The following is a 20,426-nucleotide window of genomic DNA, read 5'->3' as shown; positions in this document are numbered from 1 at the left end:
GTGACCTTGAGTAAATCTATAAATCGTGAGTCTCAGCTTCCACTTCCATGTAAGTAGACTAAGGAAATAGTCTTTAAGGTCTTTTCTAACTCTAAATCGTCTATGATTCTAGACAAATATATGACTAAGGAAACTGGTTATTAAGTAGACCTCTTAACAAAATTGCTCTCTGACATTTTGAAGCTAGTAAGGAATAAGGGGAGTTACAAAATATATACAGGATTAAATCAGAACTGCTTACCCTTCCATTTTTACAGATATAATCAAATAGCTCTCCTCCTGAGACATATTCCATCACCATGAAAATATCAGATGGTGTACTGATGACCTGGTACCTGGTGAGAGAAAACATTTATCTACCAATATTAAAACATGTATATTCATCATTCAGTAAATATTTACTAAGTGCCTATAATATAGCAGGCACTGTGCTAGAATCCGGGAAAGCTGCAGGGAACAAAACAAATTCTCTGCCTTCATGGAGTTCATGTTCCAGGAGCCAGGAAACAGACACTAAATAAATAAGCAATATCTCAGGTGGTAGAACTTGCTATGAAGAGAAATAAAACAAACTACGAGGAACCTCTCACACAGGGCATTTAAGGAAGGACTACTGTCCAATAAAGTAACATTTGAGCAGAACCTGATGGAAGGGAGCAAACCATACCACGATCTAGGAAGAAGGTGAGCCAGCAAGTGCAAAGGCCCCGAGGTACAAGTCTGTCTGGCACGTTTGAGGAATAGTAAGACGGCTAGAGCAGAGTGAGCTGGCAGAAAGAAATAGGATGTGGACTCAAAAAGCTAACTGGAGACCAGAGGACAGAACCTTACAAACCACGATGAGGCATGACTTCTACTCTAAGGGAGATGCAAAGCTATTAAAGGTTTTAAGCAAAGTAGTCATGTGATCTGATCTCTTAAAAAGGAAACTTTAATTTATGGCAACAACATGAAGAACTGATGGGATGGTAAATGTGGAAGCAATAGTCTACTGCAGGAGTCTGTGACAGAGATGACAGTGGCTCAAACTAGGCTGATGGTAATGAAGGAATTGAGAACACTCGGATTCTAGATAGATTTTGAAGAAAGAAATGGAATGGATGACAGGAAGTTCAGGATGGTTCCTAAGTCTCTGCCCTAAGGAACTGGATATTCACAGAGGGTGACAGCTGTGGGAAGAGCAGGCTTGGGGGAGGGTAACAGAAAGTTCAGCTCTAGCATCCCCATGGGGATGTGAAGTACGCAGTGAGTGAGGGATCTGGAGTTAGGGGAAGAGGTAACAAAGCAGGAGATGTGTATGGAGAAGTCATCAGCATATGGACAGCACTTAAAACTACAGCACCTCAGCAAATGAGAAGAGAGGAGAGTGAAACAAATTTTGAGTCAGCTCATTCAGTACAAAAGGTAAGCAGTTGTCACTGACAGCCCGCATGAGAAAACTGAGCAATAAGTAAGTTATATGGAGACCCTACAATTGGCCACTGTAAAACAACCATAATATCACTGCCCTTCTGAAATACCGGAGTCCTAAAATTTTATCGGTCATTATTTGTTTTCTCAGATATAAGCAGTACAGGGGAACACCCTTTCTACTGGCTAAGTGACATCATGTGGAAATTTGGATGTCAAGAGTTTTTACTAGCAAATCATTGTTGGTTCTACAGCAACAGGGCCACAGAAAGTTATCTATCAGAAAGGCATGTCCAGAAGACAAGAAAGAATGAGAAAGGTAACAGCTGATAAGCACAAGGGCAAAACATGAACACAGGCTTAGGTGACCAAGAACAGGGTTAGATATAGATAAATACATGAACAGGCAAAAATCTTTAAATCTTGAGGAAGATTCAAGAAATGTCAGTCATCCTTCTCACTTGTCAGAGTAAGTTGGTTACCAAAAATTATTTTAAAATGATATGACTACATTTAATGCAATCAGTTCTTACAGTTTAATTATATGAGGATGCCTGAAAAGCTTGAGGTTCTGAATTTCTCTGCGGATTTTTCCTACCACATCAAGGCTTCGAATCTTCTGTCGATTGAGTATCTTCACAGCAACTTTGTGTCCAGTCAATTCATGTTTGCCAACTGTAGGAGAAATAATTTTAACCAGTTAGTGCCAGGCTTGATTAATAACATATTTACATGTATTCTAAGAGTTTGCACTCTCAGAAAATACTGAGCAAATTTAAGTTCCTTTCAATTCTACCTGATTTGCCTCTAAATGTTGTTTACATGTTCAAGAGTGATTAAGTGGGAGAATACATAAGAAACTGGTAACAGTGGTTTCTTCCAGAAAGGAAAACTGGAAAGCTAACACAGAGAGAAAGAAGAGACTTCCTTTTTGCTATATACTTTTTTGCACTTTTAAATTCCGATTTTTTAATTCTTAAGCTATCATACATACAACCTGAACTTTAAAAAAAAAACTGAACTTTTTGCTTTTGGTGAACAGTTCTATGAAGTTGAACATATAGTAACTGGTAAAGCCACCATTAGAATCAAATACAGAATAGTTCCATAATCCCCCAAAATGCCCTCATGCCACAGACACACTCCCCCTCTCCATAACCCCTTGAACCATTCAAATTTCAGTTCATGAGCATGCCATTTCTATTTTTAAGAATAAAATTAAAAAAAAATTTTTAATGTTTTTATTTTTGAGAGAGAAAGAAAGTGTGCACAGGGGCGGGGCAGAGAGAGAGAGGGAGACACAGAATTTGAAGCAGGCTCCAGGCTCAGAGCTGTCCACACAGAGCCCAACACAGGGCTCAAACTCATGAACCATGAGATCATGACCTGAGCCAAAGTCGGACGCTTAACCAACTGAGCTACCCAAGTGCCCCAAGAATAAAAAATTTCAGTGATTTTCTTTCAATTCTGAATGCTATGCCCAGATAATCAATGGTAATAATAGGATTTAGTCTCCAAAATTTTAGCTTTTATTTACCCTTTCCCTAGAACCTACTGGAGAATATATATTCTATCAAAATTAGGAAGAAAATGAAGAAAGATAATATCCACTAAAGAAGGGATCAAATATAGGAGAAAAACTAAGAGATCTCCAATATGGTAATGAAGCAAAGTCCTAGGTAACAGATGTGTAGAAGGCCTAGAGGCAACAAATCCAGACAGAAATGTGACAGAGGAGCCAAGATGGGGGGGGGGGGGGGGGGAAGGGGGCAGATAAATTATTTTATAGGTTTGAAAGTTTGGAATGCTGTATTGAGAGAGATTTTACAAAAGCATTTGAAGATACAAGAAATTTAGCCTCAGGTTTAAAGAAAACTAAGAAAATGGACAAACCAAGGTTAACTTAATAACTCCAGGAAAAATTAAAAGTAATGTAAGAAAATATAGTCACAGGGCACCTGGGTGGCTCAGTTGAGCATCCGACTCTTGATATCAGCTCAGGTCATGATCTTGGGGTCATAAGATCAAGCCCCACAATGGACTCCACACCGAGCATGAAAACTGCTTGGGATTCTCTGTCTCCCTCTCTCTCTCTACCAGCCCCCTCTCAAAATAAATGAACATTTAAAAAATATATATAGTCACAGTATTGCCTTGGCATATAGTTTTTACACAGTCACAATTATGAAATGCTAAATGTAGGGTTTTTTAACTATGATATAATTATTAGGAGAATGAAGGTGTAGAGGAAAGGTGTAAGAGAACTGAAATCCATATCTACTCTAACAGAAACTCAACAACAATAAAAATCTGACAAGAATTAAGAAATAGTTTGTACACATGCATGGATCAATTTGAAATATGGAGGTTTAAAAAAACAACAACAACCTAGAGATAAATACAAGAAAAAACAGCTAAGAGTTGAGAGTGTGGGTAAGGAATTGTTTTATAAATACACCTCTTAGCACTATTTGACTTTTTGAAATATACATGTATCAATTTTTTTTAAATAAGTGGTTTAGGGTTTTAGCTTTTTAGGAAGAAAATGCTGTCTTCTAAAGTAGAACATAGTTTGTAAGACCAAGACCAATAGCTGAGAGCTTTCCCTGGTGATCTTGGTAATTACCAACTGAAAGGCAAAGGTAATGATAAATAAGAAATTCCTTCTTAGTTATTTATGTATGTTATGTGCTGAATTGTGTCTCCCCCCAAAATTCATGTTGGAACCCTCCCTCTCAGAATGTGACAGTACGTGGAAATAGGGCCTGTAAAAAAGTGACTGTTGAAATAGATCAGGTAGGTCTGAATACCCCCTGACTGGTGTATCTTTATAAGAGTAAATCTGTACACAGAGAGAGAGAGAGAGAGAGAGAGAGAGAGAGAGAGAGCAGGGGTTCACACGGGAAACCCTGGGAGGACAGAGGGAAGAGGCAGCCATCTGCAAGCTAAGGAGAAAGCCTCAGAAGGCATCAACCCTTCTGAAACCTTGATCTCCGATGTTTAGCCTCCAGACTGTAAGAAAATAAACTGCTGTTCAAGCCATTCTGGCTGAGGTATTTTGTTATGGCAGCCCTTAGCAGATAATTATGATACTTTTTATCATTTCCAAGTTGAAAACTCAATATTGATAATTTAAATTTCTTGTGTTTAGGGGTGCCTGGGTGGCAGTCGGTCAAACATCTGACTGTCGATTTCAGCTCAGGTTGTGATCTCAAGATTGTGGGATCGAGCCCCACCTTGGGTTCTGCACCGACAGCATGGAGCCTGCTTGGGATTCTCTCTCTCTCCCTCTCTCTCTCTGCCTCTCCCCTGCTCATGCATGCCCACATGAGCATGTGTTCTCTCTCTCAAAATAAATAAGTTTTTTAAAAAAAGATTTAAACTTCTTGTGTTTAAAACATTACTTTAAACAAGAACTTTTTCTCATTATTCCAATCTAAATAGGCTTTCCTGCTTGATCTGGGATTTGGGATGGAGTTGAGCCTGCCCACCTTTTAGAAACCCTCAAGGATTATGAACCACTGCATGTTTTTAAGCAGGGGAGCAACAAGATAATTAAATTAGCTTTCTAAAGACAAAATTCACTGCTTGCTCCTCACTTAATAGGTGCTCTTGGTGACTTAACAATAAAATTTTAGATCAAAAGAGAACCTTACAGATCATCTAGTCCAATGGTTTTCAATAATTCAACATTTTCCCTCCACCAGGCCAACCAAGACAATGAGTGATGGGCTTCTCTGCCCCCCACGCTCCCTTCAGTTGAGAAGGTCAGGGGATGGGGTAGTTTCTAATTACTTCGAATTTTTTTAAGCATTTGCTATTTTCCTTAAATGTTTTAATTAATAATATTAAATCCAAGGTAAGTTATACAAGTATTTCACACTTGCAGAAAAAAGCATTAAGACTCCAAGAAAACTGTTTAAGTCACAGTAAGTCTCAATCCTTCTCAAAAATACAATTTATCACCTAAATTCACCTCCTACTTTGTCCAGATTCTTTAACCCGCACAATACCTCTGGAATGTACATCTTCCCAGCAAGTGAACAAATATACAACTGCAACATAGTCTACCCTAACCCAAAGCATTATCACAGAATCAAAAATGCCAGTTTCAAACTACTACAATGTAAATGGAATCTCTAAATTTTCTTATAACCACCATTTGTATAGCTTGACTAATCTCAAAACCACCCATGGCTAAGAAAATATAGAACTTTCCTGAAAGATGGTAGAATAGGAATACACTGGACATACTTCCATCAAAAACTAAATACACATGAAATCAGTAACAAAGAAAAACCTATAATCACAGCTGAAATGGGACTGAAAATTGGAAGCACATTCTAATTTCGGATAAGGCTTTCTCCAATCTCCTATACCAATCAGATGTGATTAAGTGCAGTCAAATTGACTGTTAAACCCTAATTCAGGAAGTATCTTAGTTTGTTGAGACCTAGTTTATTGATACCTGAAGTAGTAATCTCATCTGTCTGAACTACCCCCAAAATCTCCAAGCAATGGCTTAGTAGAAACTCTCTCCCATTAACTGCATAGCTGAAACAGGACTGGGAAATAGCCACAATACTGGATACTACTGGCAGACTCTGAATCAGAAGGAATGTTAAAGCAGAATCCATTTGGGACTGAACTCCCAATTCATCACAAATCAACCAGTCTCCTCTCATAGGATACCCTGCTCAACTTAATCTCAACCCAGATTAACTATGCAACAACAGAGTCTTTTTTTTTTTTTTTTTTTTTTTTAAAGAGAGCATGCACAAAGTAGAGGGGCTGAGGAAGACAGGGAGAGAACCTTAAGCAGACTTCACACTCGGTATGGAACCTGACGCAAGGCTTGATCCCATGTCAGGGATCCCATGACCCTGGGATCATGACCTGAGCCAAAATCAAGAGTAGGTCACTCAACCAACTGAGCCACCCAGGCACCCAAGAAACAATGGGTCTTATCAAAACTCCAGATGTGCATTCTATCATTAAAGAAGGAACTGCAAAAGAGACTCAAAGTATTCTTTCAAATTCATTTCATGTACTGAACATCTGCTACATACCAGTTAACACTGCCACAGAAAACAGAACTGACCAAAAGCAACCTGGGTCCCTGGGACCTTCCTGGCCTCTGAAGATGACCAAAATAACTGTAAGGTAGGAAAAACCAAAAAGTTTTTTAAAGTACAAAAGAATAAAGCAAGAAGAACAGACATTAATTAAAACATGAACATTTAAAACATGAACCCAAGAATACATGAATGTTGTAGAAAAAATTAACTATCACAAGGTGATAAGAAATACAGAAGTTAGAGCATCTGGCTGGCTCAGTCAGTAGAGCATGCGCCTCTTGATCTCAGGGTTGTAAGTTCGAACCCACACTGGGTGTAGAAATTACTCAAACATTTATGTTTAAATTATTTTAAATAATTTTAATCTTTTAAGGAGTGCCTGGGTGGCTCAGTCAGTTAAGCGTCCTACTCTCCATCTCAGATCAGGTCTTGATCTCAGGGTTTTGAGTTCAAGCCCTGAACTGGGCTCTGCACTGGGCATTAGGCCCATTTAAAAAAAATAAAAATAAAGGGGCACCTGGGTGGCTCAGTCAATTAAGCATCTTACTTCAGCTCAGGTCATGATCTCACAGTTTGTAGGTTGGAACTCCACCTTGGGCTCTGTGCTGACAGCTCAGAGCCTGGAGCCTGCTTCAGACTGTGTCTCCCTCTCTCTCTGTTCCTCCACCGAGACATTCTGTCTCTCTATCTCTCAAAAATAAATATTTTTTAAAATTTTTAATAAATAAAATAAAATCTTTTAAACAAAAAAGGAAATATAAAAGGAAGAGCAGAGCAAGATGAATTTTACAACAATTAGAAAGCAGTAAGTTGTAAAAATATGAGAAAATTTTATTGTAAACATACCAAAAATTAGGAAGAAATCAAAATTAGCACTCAAAGGATGGATGCTGATAGAAAAAGAACAAGAAATCAAGTGAAATTCAACTCATGAGTAATAGCGAGTAGAGAATAAATACTATTCCACCTATGAATAATAGAAGTCCCTCCCCAGTAAAAGAGTAAGTAAACAGAACGAAATCAATAACCAAAGTACGACTAAAGACGTTGTTCTAATACCTGAGCATTTCATCAAATTAGAGATTACTTAGAAGAAATAGAGGCATATCTTCATTTCTGAAACAACAGAAATCACAGAAGTATGACTGTACAAATAGTATTCAAACAAAAATTGAACAGTAACAGGGAGGAGAAAGGTGTCGTAACAGCCACTGTAGAGATCAAATTCAACCTCTCTGACTCTCTCTCTCTCACACACACACACACAACTAAGTAAATAAGCAGGGTACATGATCAGTTTGTTTTTTTAAGGGAAAATTAGTGCACTAATTCCTTTTTCATGGCTGGCAAACCAATAGAAACATTTTACGGGAAGAAAAGCTGATATACTAGACTGCATTAAGAGTGATTTTGGGGCACCTGGGTGGCTCAGTTGGTTAAGTGTCCGAGTTTGGCTCAGGTCATGATCTCACGGTTTGTGGGTTTGAGCCCTGCGTCAGGCTCTGTGCTGATAACTCAGAACCTGGAGCCTGCTTGGGATTCTGGGTCTCCCTCTCTCTCTGCCCCTCCCCCACTCATGCTCTGTCTATCTCAAGAATGAATAAACATTTAAAAAAATGTTTTTAAGAGAAAGAGTGATATATATTTTTTATATAGTTCCTCGGAATTTAACTTAGAATTAAGTACATTTTAACATGTACATAATTATTTTTATTATAGTGTTTTATTTAAGAAAAGACTAAATGACCAATTTTAGAGAACAGTTTAATACATTGTTATTCTAACTCTCTCTCAGAGGAAGACTATAGAAAATGTTCTTATAATCATGAAAAGAGCAAACAAAAACATATGTATTCTACATTGTCTACCTATACCAAAAATATTTCTATGAAAATGATAATGTGCCTGGAAATGCAAGCTGGTGCAGCCACTCTGGAAAACAGTATGGAGGTTCCTCAAAAATTAAAAATAGAACTACCCTACGACCCAGCAATTGCACTACTAGGCATTTATCCAAGGGATACAGGTATGCTGTTTTGAAGGGGCACGTGCACCCCGATGTTTATAGCAGCACTACCAACAATAGCCAAAGTATGGAAAGAGCCCAAATGGCCATCGATGGATGAATGGATAAAGATGTGGTATCTATACACAATGGAGGATTACTCGGCAATCAAAAAAATGAAATCTTGCCATTTGCAACTACGTGGATGGAACTGGAGGGTATGATGCTAAGTGAAATTAGTCAGAGAAAGACAAAAATCATATGACTTTACTCATATGAGGACTTTAAGAGACAAAACAGATGGACACAAGGGAAGGGAAACAAAAAATAATATAAAAACAGGGAGGGGGACAAAACATAAGAGACTCTTAAATATGGAGAACAAACTGAGGGTTACTGGAGGGGTTGTGGGAGGCGGGGGTGGGCTAAATGGGTAAGGGGCATTAAGGAACCTACTCCTGAAATCACTGTTTCACTATATGCTAACTAATTTGGATGTACATTTTAAAAAAGAAAAAAGAAAATTAAAAAAAAAAAGAAAATGATAATGTACCAAAATTAAAAGTTATTCTATAGTGGTTTTTTTTTTCATATTTTACTTACTGTTTTATATTCTTTACAATTCAAAAATCCCAAAGGAAGAAAAAACGATGGGTGTTAGATTCACATTTTTCAGTAACAGGTTGAATGCCCCATTCTCCTTTCACATAAGAAGACAGTCTGTGTACAAAGCATAGACTTTGTAGTCACACAGACCTGGGTTCTGTGTATGAAGGTATTTACTAAATGTTTGACCTGGGAAAGTTAAGTAACTTCAACCTTCTATTCAGTTGTCTGTAAAAATAAGAATACCACATACACAAGGGTGACTATAAGGAATACATGAGGTAGGGTTTGTAAAGCACTTTCACAGTGTCCAGCACAGTAAATGCTTGATGAATAAATGGTGGCTATTACCATTTAGGGCTATTTATTTTCAATCGCTCCCAGACCTGCCCCCTCTCCCTATCTAATCAGCTCTAAATTTTCTGGTTTAATCCACACACGGCAAATTATCTCAGCTCTTTGATTTGTGCCCCTTATCCACTTAGAGTCAGTAGCATCCCTTTAAGCACATAATAAGTGCTAAATAATTAATAGCTATGATTTCTATCCATCTAGCTCCCATCCTCATAAGCTTCAATTCCACCAACCTGCTCCATCCTTCCCCCTTCCATCAACCATCAATCCTGAGATTTCTAGCTTCCAAAGTTCGACCCTTTCCTGACTTTGGTTAATTTTCAACATATTAGGCTAGACATATACACTTGGCACCAAGTCCTTGGACGGTGATTTCACCTAATACCTAAAAACTATAGGAACGCTTATTCAGTCATAGAAGAGCGCAGAGTAATTTGACTCAGCTTAAATCACATTTTTGTAAACAAATACTATTTTTAAATATAAATCTAATTGATTTGCAACACATAACAATTTAATTAAGATACACAACTTAGTAATTAATAGGCATGATGACACAGCCACTTTGTGTCCAAACCTACTGACCCTCTAACTCTAACCAACTCTGGAAGACTGATATTATTAGCAACACTTGACAGGTAACTGAGGCACAGGAAGATGAAATAACTTGCCCAAAGGCCTATAGCTGGTGGTTAGTAAAATCAAAACATGAACCCAGATCTAGCTCAAAAACTTGTGCTTTCCCCAAAACAGTAAGTGAAATGTGATAACTTTTTAATTTTTTTATAAAGCTATTTTTAAATTTTTTTAAATGTTTATGTATTGTTGAGAGACAGACAGACAGAAAGACAGACTGTGAGCTGGGGAAGAACAGAGAGGGAGGGAGACACAGAATATGAAGCAGGCTCCAAGCTCTGAGCTGTGAGCACAGAGCCCGACGTGGGGCTCGAATCCAGGAACCGTCAGATCATGACCTGAGCCCAAGTCGGACACTTAACCAACTGAGCCATCCAGGTACCCCATGATAACTTTTTTAAAAAGATAATCCTTTTCTAAATTTATTGTTTTATTTATTTTTGAGAGAGAGCGAGCGAGCATGAGCAGGGGAGGGGCAGAGAGAGAGAGGGAGGAAGACACAGAATCCTAAGCAGGCTCCAGGCTCTGAGCTGTCAGCACAGAACCCGACGCAGGCTGGAATTCACAGACTGCAAGATCGTGACCTGAGCTGAAATCGGACACTTAACCAACTGACCCACCCAAGCACCCCTAAAAAGATAATCCTAAAAGGGCATTACATAGTATAATAATACAGATACAGATATCCTTTTAATAAAGGATAAGTCTAAGAAGTTGAACATATCAGAGGAATCCTTAATTTATAGGCTCACAATTTTGAAAAGAATAATAGACTGAATTCTCACATGCCAATAAGAGTTATTCTAAAACTTTGTTCATTAAGAAATAGTTGAGTACCACTCAACATGTCTCTGGAGGCAAGGGAAACAAAAGCAAAAATGAACTATTGGGACCTCATTAAAATAAAAAGCTTCTGCACAGCGAAGGAAACCATCAGCAAAACTAAAAGGCAACCAACGGAATGGGAGAAGATATTTGCAAACGACATATCAGATGAAGGGTTAGTATCCAAAATCTATAAAGAACTTCTCAAACTCAACACCCAAAAAACAAATAATCCAGTGAAGAAATGGGCAAAAGACATGAATAGACACTTCTATACAGAAGACATCCAGATGGCCAACCAACACAAGAAAAAATGCTCAACATCACTCATCATCAGGGAAACACAAATCAAAACCACAATGAGATACCACCTCACACCAGTCAGAATGGCTAACATTAGCAATTCAGGCAACAACAGATGTTGGCAAGGATGCAGAGAAAGAGGATCTCTTTTGCACTGCTGGTGGGAATGAAAACTGGTGCAACTACTCTGGAAAACAGTATGGAGGTTCCTCAAAAAATTAAAAATAGAACTACCCTACAACCCAGCAATTGCACTACTAGGTATTTATCCAAGGGATACAGATATGCTGTTTCGAAGGGACACATGCACCCCCATGTTTATAGCAGCACTATCAACAAGAGCCAAAGTATGGAAAGAGCCCAAATGTCCATCGATGGATGAATGGATAAAGAAGATGTGGTATATTTGTACAATGGAGTATTACTCAGCAATCAGAAAGAATGAAATCTTGCCATTTGCAACTACGTAGATGGAACTGGAGGGTATTATGCTAAGGGAAATTAGTCAGTCAGAGAAAGACAAAAATCGTATGACTTCACTCATCTGAGAACTTTAAGAGACAAAACAGATGAACGTAAGGGAAGGGAAGCAAAAATAATATAAAAACAGGGAAGGGGACAAAAACATAAGAGACTCATAAATACGGAGAACAAACTAAGGGTTGTGGGAGGAGGGATGGGCTAAATGGGTAAGGGGCATTAAGGAATCTACTCCTGAAATCATTGTTGCACTATATGATAACTAACTTGGAGGTAAATTTAAAAAATAAATTAAAAATTAAAAAAAGAAGAAATAGTTGAGTACCTGCACCTACTATGTGTCTGGCACCGCTCCTGTGATCTTTTTCCTGTACTAGAAAATTAATTCAGTCTACCAAAAACCTGCCCTCATCAATTTCAACATTTTAAGACAAGATACCAAGAACACACTTTATTCATTCTAGCAAACCAATTGAAAGTTTCTCAAAAACTGAGGCACCTGGGTGGCTCAGTCAGTTAAGCGTCCGACTCTTGATTTTGGCTCAGGTCATGATCTCAGTTTGTAACATCAAGCCCCACGTTGGGCTCTGTGCTGACAGCATGAAGCCTGCTTGGGATTCTTTCTGCCCCTCCCCTGCTCACAAGAGCACACAAATACGTGTGTGCTCGCTCACGCGCTCACTCTCTCTCTCTCTCTCAAAATAAATAAATATTGTTTTCAAAAAGTTTTAAAAAGTCTCTCAAACATTAAAGTATTATAAGGGAGAAACCAAGATCATAAAACCAAAAGCATATAAAATGGCAAGTGTAGTGGGTTGAATAATGCCCCTACAGCCCAGAATGTGATCTTATGTGGAAATAGGGTATTTGCAAATGTAATCAGGTGTGGATCTCAAAATGAATCATCCTAGCTTTAGAGTGGGTTCTGTATTTAATGAATGTTGTCCTAAATAAGAAGAGAGAACACAGACACACCTACAGGAGGCCACTGGAAGACAAAGGCAGAGACTACAGTTTTGCTACCACAAGCCAAGAAACACCAGGAGCCACCAAAAGCTGGAAAAGGCAAGGAAAAGATTCTCACCAAGAGCCTTCAGAAGGAGTATAACCCTACAAACCCCTTAATTTCGGACTTTAGGCCTCCAGAACTATGAAAGAATAAATTTCTGTTGTTCTAAACCACTCAGTTTGTGGTACTTTGTTACTGCAGCCCTAGGAAACGAATAGTTTTTTCTCATATTTGAAATTCACCATTAAAATTAACAAGTTAACAAAAGTAATCTTTTCTGAAAACAGGTTTTCTAATCTGTACTACACATGCCCAGAATTCTTAAATGGGATACACTGTACAAAATGAATGGGAACCAAGCAAATGTTCACCTTGTATGAGCGTCATTTATTCCCCTGTGCCTTCACACAGTGACATCTGTGGGAGTTAGCAGGATAGAACCTCTTACTCCTAAGGCTATTTGTTCCAGCTCCATGGTTTTCTGCATTTTGAAGTTGTGTCCTCCCCTTCACAGCCTATCAGGAGTCAATTCTTACAGCCCCCTCTCCAATGTTCTAATTTGGGAATTTGAATTTTCTATAGGCTAGAAAAATCATAAAACTAAAATTATCACAATGAATTTTATGAAGTATGCCCTACAATATACTAGGACAGAAGACACATTTGGGAGAGGATGTATGTTCTCCCTTTTGGGAAAGCACTATGAATATTAACACAATAATGGCTCTGAAGCACCTGGTAGAGAAACTAGTTAAACATTTTTAATCTGTCTTCTTTGGATACAGGCTTTTCCCTCTGAGGTTTTCAAATAATGTCCCAACACTGATGACTCAAATATTTTCTCTTTTAGAGTAGGCAATAGCCCTTCTGAATATTGTCTTTCTTCCTCTTTCTTCCCAGCAAAAGCTTGGTAATTTAAAGCTATGATACGGTAATCTGTTCTTTTCCTTAATTATGGGAACAAATATTTGCCTTGAACCCAATTACCAACAAACTTCAATATTAGAACTTCAGTAGCATAAAACTTTTGAAAATATAGTATATAACAGCTTAGGAAAAAAACACATTATCACATTTGAGCCTCACAACAAACCTATGATACAGGTAATTAGGAGGCTCTGAGCGATTATGTAATTCGATGAAGTAAAGCTATTATATGATCAAGTTGGGATAGGTCTTCTGACTCCGAGTCTTAAGACCTACATATTCTACCATCTATCTCTGCAGAACTGGGGAAAAGGTTTGGCACGGTATCAAACTCTGAACTGCTTTCTCAAAACTAAGCAAAAGATTCTGCATTGACTAAACTCAGTTGCAGCCAAATTAACTGCTGCTCCAGTCAGTCAACAGTAACAAGCGGACCCTATTGTTGGCAAAATAGGCATCAAGTCAACCACACCCCCCTCCCAAAGCTCAAAATTTGCTCTTGAGACTGTCACTGCTTTCCAGTAGTGCTAAGATACCGTTTTTGAACAAAATGGAAACGGGTATTTCTGCCATGGAAGGCTTGTAGGCCACTCACAGCACAGGCTCCCAGAATTCACATCTCCCTCACACGAACAGCAGATTCGTCAACGATTAGCTACCAACTCTAAAATTCTAAGAGTCAGAAAATCTCGTATCTTAAAGCAGAAGGGAAATAACTTAATCCTAGAGAGGAGTGAGTTTTAAAAGGTGGAAATGTGAGAAAGGTAGGTTTTCTTAACAAAACACTTCAAGCATCCCAAACGGCAAACCAGATGTCCGCCATGTGCCACCCACCACCAGTCGGCCAACACAACACTGCAAAAATGCAAATGCAGGGGAAGCTCTGAACGCCTCCTCCTAGATCCCTTGCTCCTCTCCCCCTTCCCAGAGGTAACCACTACCTTGAATGTTTGTCTGCTCCACATACAGGAACACACAAACAATATTTTAACAATGTTTTCCCTATGTTTATTTCTACAAATTTTATACATTCTTTTCAAAAGGTAATACCTGCACCAGACAATTAAACAGTACAAAAGGATACACAGTGAAATGTCCCCCTGCTACCTAATGTAGCTGTTTTATGTGTATCTAATATAATGTAACTGACCAACTAATGTAACTGTTTTACGTGTATCTTTAAAGGAACACTCCACACATATGCAAGTAGTTACACTTAAATACCTTTTGGCTCCTGTTTTTTTATACACAAATGGTAGGTATACTATACACATTTGTTTGACTAGCAGTATTTCTTCCCCTAAAAATACACCTTAGAAATTGTTCCCAAATTATATAAAGCCTCCTGCTTTTGTTTTTAACGTTTGCAGGATGTATCACTGCACAGCTGACCATAATTCAACTACTATCCTATTAAAAAACTTACTTTCAACCTCTTGTATCTATAAACAATGTATCAATGAATAACTCATTATTTCACACAGGAGTGTATCTATAAGATAAATTCCTAGAAGTTGAATTGGTGGGTTAACTTTAATAAATACTGTACCAATTTACTCGCATTAGGAATGTCTGAGTGTTTTTGCATGACTTTAAAATTTATATGGGGAGCCTGAGTGGCTCAGTCGGTAGAGCGTCCAACTTAGGCTCAGGTCATGAACTCACAGTTCGTGGGTTCAAGCCCCAAGTCAGGCTCTGTGCTGACAGCTAGGAGCCTGGAGCCTGCTTCGGATTCTGTGTCTCCCTCTCTCTCTGCCACTCCTCTGCTCGTGCTCTCTCTCTCTCTCTCAAAAATAAACAAATACCCCCCAAAAAAGAATTTAAAAAAATTATATAAACAGCATGACTGTACATGTTCTTCTACTTCTTTGTTTTTTGTGGCCTACCCTTATAAACTTGAGATCTACCGATGCTGATACACACACACACACATGTTTTTTGTCCTTAAAGATTTTTTTTTAGTAAGCTCCATACCAATGTAGGGCCTTAAACTCATGACCCCAAGATTAAGAGTTACAGCAGACGCACCCTCCTTAAATTTTTAAATAACTTCTACTGTGATTCATTCACAAAGGGAACAGTGGCCTATTTACCTGAAATTGCAGTTTTATGTAGAAAAATACCAACTTAATTAATAGATTATATGTATAAACAACTCATTTGCTAGAGACCACCTACACCACTAAAAAGACCATCTTCTCTTCTCTTGGAAAACTTAACAGAAAGTGCCATTTTAATTTACCGCAACAATAACATGACTGTGCTCATATGTGCTTTCTTTTATAATGGTTGTACCTGGGGAAAAGTGAGTGGACTCTGTGCGGGAATGGAGACTAACACCTTGACAACCAGGAAAAAGAAAGAAAAAAAAAGAGAACTTGGAAATAAAAAAGATAATTCAAGCGTAATCCCAAACCAACCCGAGTTGTCTGTTTAAACCTTCCCCTCAAAACGTTGGCATTGTTACCAAAGGACTTTTTTAGACTGTAATAAAAAACAAAATAATCACTGCAAATTCACAGTCCCTCTAAGCATGAAATATCGTATCAGGAATTTTTCTGCATATCAGTATCACATCTTCTATTAGATTCCTTTTCTATGTTAAATTTACCAAAGTGTATAACTAATTTTAAAAGCTGCATATACTCTGAATTATCTCCATTGAAATATATGGCTAATTGTAGCATTCATAAAAATTCTTGTCAAATTAAGGCTAGTGAAAGTTGCCAACATCGCCACTGTCATAGGTTATTTCTGCCGGCTCCCTGAGAATCTAGGCCCCCTTTTCTTTCTCCTAACAATTAATGCCCATTTCTGTGTAAAGTATTTATTCTGTCTCCCAATAAGTACTTCAGAAGAAGATAAGAAGATGCCCCCACCACACACACACACACACGCATCTAACAGTGGGCCACGGTCCTCCCAAGAGTAATGCTATCTCCCTTGCTGGTACCTACTTAGGAACACAAGCACCTGGCATCCCCGACCCCAGGGACTGTATGAGCCAATGAGACTCATGAGAGGTAGGCTGAGGTTTCCTTGCTTTGGAGAGAGAACCACAGAAAGAGAGTGGCTCAGTCAGTCAAGCATCTGACTTCAGCTCAGATCATCGTGATCTTATGGTTCGTGAGTTCGAGTCCTGCAACAGGTGAGCTTGAGCCCTGCTTCAGGTGCCCCGCTTTGGGTAAAAAAAAAAAAAAAATCACAAGGCCCACTTCGGATGAGTCCTGCTTCTCTCTCTCTCTCTCTCTCTCTCTCTCTCTCCTCCTTTCTCTGCCCATCACTCATTTATGCCCGCTCTCTCTCTTTAAAAAAAAAAAAAAAAAAAAAAAGCACTGGTTGAAGATTTTGACTAATATCAACTAATATATTTATGAACAAATTTAACCCTATCTATGAGACATGCGATTCTTTGACTAATACTGGCCTTTCTACATTTGGCCAATATTAGTCAATTTGGAGAGGCTGACTTTGACAGTATTTGGTACTTCAAGACACAGGCACATGTGAAAGAGTGAAGGATAAAGAACAGCACTCACTGGAGGGATTCATGTTACAGCCACATCACAGATCAAATCCAGAACATGAACATTTTCCTCTTGCTTTCCTATCTGCCATGCCAAAAGCCATCTAGCAAATAAGAAAATGAGACCTGACGTTGCACAGTTCTACATTAGAATGATGAGCATCCTAATCCAAGCAGAGTCCTGGGAGGAGTGAGGTTATCAAGACTATTTTGGGGCATTAATGACCATGTCTTACAAATACTTGAAAAGGAAAAGCAGTTTGCGATTGCTAACAAGTAAAGAAACAGCATAGCCCAAAATAAATAACTTCAAGGGCACAGAGACATCTTACTGGCCTAATACAGACCCACCCTGATGGCTGTTGTTACCCTATTCTGGCATTTGCTTCTTACTTTCTTACATTGTTGGCCTTGCTGATTCTCATAAGAAGACTTAGGCAGTTGCTTCCCTGTGGGCTATACAGCAATTTTCCAGTTCTATGACTCAGAAAGAGCAAGAGAAGGAAGGGTTCTCCTCTTCCATCCCTAGATAAAATCAGAAAATGTTTATTTTAGCTCCGGTAAAGCAAGGCTCAGTTAGTTAATTCACTGCACAGACTTTCACAACTTTTTTGTTCTTTCAAGTCAAATATTTACCAAGAGCTCAGTATATGCAAGTCACAGGTTATTATCTATCCAAAGCCAATGCATGAATTATATTTATCAGTTCCATGCTTTCTTCCTCTACCTCCCTAATAACAAAGTAAAATATTTTAAAGAAAAAAAAACTTATGTCTCACAAGGTTTGCAATTAAACTTTTTGTGCCATGGGCACCTGGGTGGCTCCATCAGTTAAGGGACTCACTCTTGATTCCACCTCAGGTCAGGATGTCAGGTTTGCATGGAGCACGTGGCTCTGTACTGACAGCGTGGAGCCGGCTTGGGATTCTTTCTCTCCCCGTCTCTCTCTCTCTGCCCCTCAAAATAAATAAATACACTTAAAAAGAAAAAAAAAAAAAAAACAACACTTTTTGTGCCAGAATTGGTGGGCTGGAGATCAAGTTTGTTATTTCCAAAATATTGTGTTGAAACACAAGGATAAGAGATTCCACTTTCCTTAAAAAAGTTCAAATGATGTGCACTAAGTTGTTAAAAATATCCTGTGCAAATAAATGGAAACGAACTACATTAATGAGCTAATAAATACTATCTGCAGGCAACGTCTGCACTACCTACCAGGTTTGGCACACAGAGACTGCAAAACTGATAAATCCGAAACACTAAAGGCACGGAGTCTGCATTCAAAACATAAACCATGCATCGCAAATACAGGACCAGTTTACATTCATTAACTGCTTCGAAAAAAATTAGTCATCCTTCCGGACGAGATGGCCCTCTTTTTTGAATTCCGTAAGCTAAGCCCAAAGCAAGCTTAGCTGGGAGGGGGCGGGGGCGGAGGAAGGAGGGGAACGACACATTTCACACTTGAGAATCAGCCGGGGCAGGTAAGTCGAGAACCTCCTAAAGAGGACGGAAATACGGACAATACTGAGGACTCCCGGGGAAGCGATGGGCCGGCCCTGAGCCCGGGGAGCACAGCCCCAGCGAGCGGGAGGCCCTCTCGCCCGGGCTCTGCGCCGAGACCCCGGCGCCTGCACCCAGCGCCAGACTGCCCCACCTGGGAAAGTTCGCACCTCCGCATCCCCGCCCCTCTCACGGGCGAGCCCCTCCGGCCGCGGCGCCGTCGCCATGGCGACCGGTCCCCTCCCCACCCCCACCCCGCCGGGGAGGGTCGCGCCGCAGTCCCGCGGCGGGGCCGCGGGCTCCGCTCCCGCTGGAGCCCGGACGGGGGCTGCCGAGCCCGGCAGAGGAGGAACGCCGGGGCGGGGGGAGGATGAAGAGAAGAGGAAGGCGGAAGTCGCCCGGATCGCGGGCCGGGGCCCGCCCTTGCCGCGGGGGTCCTCACCCTTCACTTTGCCGAAGGTGCCGACCCCCAGCGTGTCCCCCAGGATGTAGTGGCCGATCTTCACCCGCCCGTCGTGTTTCTGCTTCTCGGCTGTCGCCATCTTTCTCCAGGAACTGAGTCTGCGCATGGCGCCGCGGGAGGGGGCGGAGGGGGCGGGCAGGGCCGCGCCGGGGGCGGGCGGGGCGGGGGGTGGGGACGCGGGAGGGCAGCCGCGCCGCGGGGCCGCCGCCCAGCGCCGCCCGCCGGGTCCCCGCTGCCGGCCGTCGGGCGCAGACGCTCCCCCTGGCGGGGCGGGCGGGGGTCGCTGCGAGGGCCGCCGGGACCCCCTGCCTCGCGCGGCTTCGTTTGGGCCTGGGGCGCCCGCCCACCTGCGCGCGGGCGAGGGCTTCCTGGGCTGCGGGGGCGGGCGGCAGCCCCTCGGCTCCGCGGCGGAGTTTGTGCCGGCAGCGGTCTCCCCCGGTCGTTCCTCCTGGGCAGGGGGACCGATCTCCTCGTGATTCCGAGGGGAGAGTTGGGCACTGAGGAAGCCCGCCCTGGTGAAGCAGTTGCGTGGCTCGTTACTAGCGCAGCGTGAATTGAAACATGGCAGGGGACACCGCCCTGCCACTGCTTTCTAACCTTTTCGTTTTTCCTGTTCGGATGGAATCTAAAAGCCGCTGGGAGTTGTCAGTTGCATCTTTGATGGAGTTTCCCCTTTCTCCACCCACCTCCCCTTGCTCTTTGTTGTTGTTGTTGTTACTTTAAGCCAGTAAGTTGTTACTGGGCACCTCGACAGCTCAAGTAGCGTTGTTGGTCTTTCCTCCTTCTGGATGCTTTTTCTGAAATTTCCTTCCCAAAAGCAAGCTCTGTTGGAAGGGATTAGGTTGCGAATATTGTGAACGTGTGTTTGCTCAGGAATGGGATGTTACAGACATAGGAATTAGTATTTTTCGGGTGTCGGTAAAATGTAGACTCTGAACTGAAAAAAGGCTTACAGTTGCATCAACCAGATCAGTCGACAAATATGTATTGTACCCGCAATGAGTAAAATTTACTCTATTATCTATACAGACGTGATCGTGCCATATCACAGAGGAAGTAGAGAAAGTATGCTTATTCAAATTAAAATTGTTAAGCCAGTTCACAACTCAGTTGTATTCTGCTGACACGGGCAAAATCAAATGTCTAAAAAAACAAGATATCTCAATTTTGCAGAGTCATAGCATTTGGGCCAGTGTCAGTGGGCAAAGAGTTGAGCTCTTCAAGAAAATAATATAAAAAAGTGAGACTAAAAATGTTATCCTTTTTCTTCCTAACCAAAGCTACCCGGTTCCTCTTATTTT

General features: G+C 40.6%; 1 protein-coding gene across 9 annotated transcripts in view; it reads right to left on the bottom strand.

The window, feature by feature from the left end:
* PRKAA1 (protein kinase AMP-activated catalytic subunit alpha 1) overlaps positions 1–20,426 on the bottom strand; it is a 45,704-nt gene that overhangs the window by 17,374 nt on the left and 7,904 nt on the right. For 3 of the 9 annotated variants that reach the window (XM_027075787.2, XM_027075789.2, XM_027075813.2), the window contains exons 1-3: positions 19,105–19,255; positions 1,944–2,085; positions 242–335 (exon numbers count right to left, since the gene is read on the bottom strand). In XM_027075787.2, the coding sequence (XP_026931588.1) occupies positions 242–335; positions 1,944–2,085; positions 19,105–19,231 (363 nt within the window). In that variant the 5' untranslated portion in view covers positions 19,232–19,255. Of the gene's footprint in view, positions 1–241; positions 336–1,943; positions 2,086–17,172; positions 17,197–17,552; positions 17,685–19,104; positions 19,256–20,426 lie in introns of those variants that run through there. The other 6 variants (XM_027075804.2, XM_053201206.1, XM_027075792.2 and 3 more) reach the window with 5 other exon arrangements.

Source organism: Acinonyx jubatus, chromosome A1 (genome assembly GCF_027475565.1).
Source record: "Acinonyx jubatus isolate Ajub_Pintada_27869175 chromosome A1, VMU_Ajub_asm_v1.0, whole genome shotgun sequence".
NCBI lineage: Eukaryota > Metazoa > Chordata > Mammalia > Carnivora > Felidae > Acinonyx > Acinonyx jubatus.
Note: the sequence above shows the minus strand (reverse complement) of the source record. Positions and strands in the feature narration are given on the sequence as shown.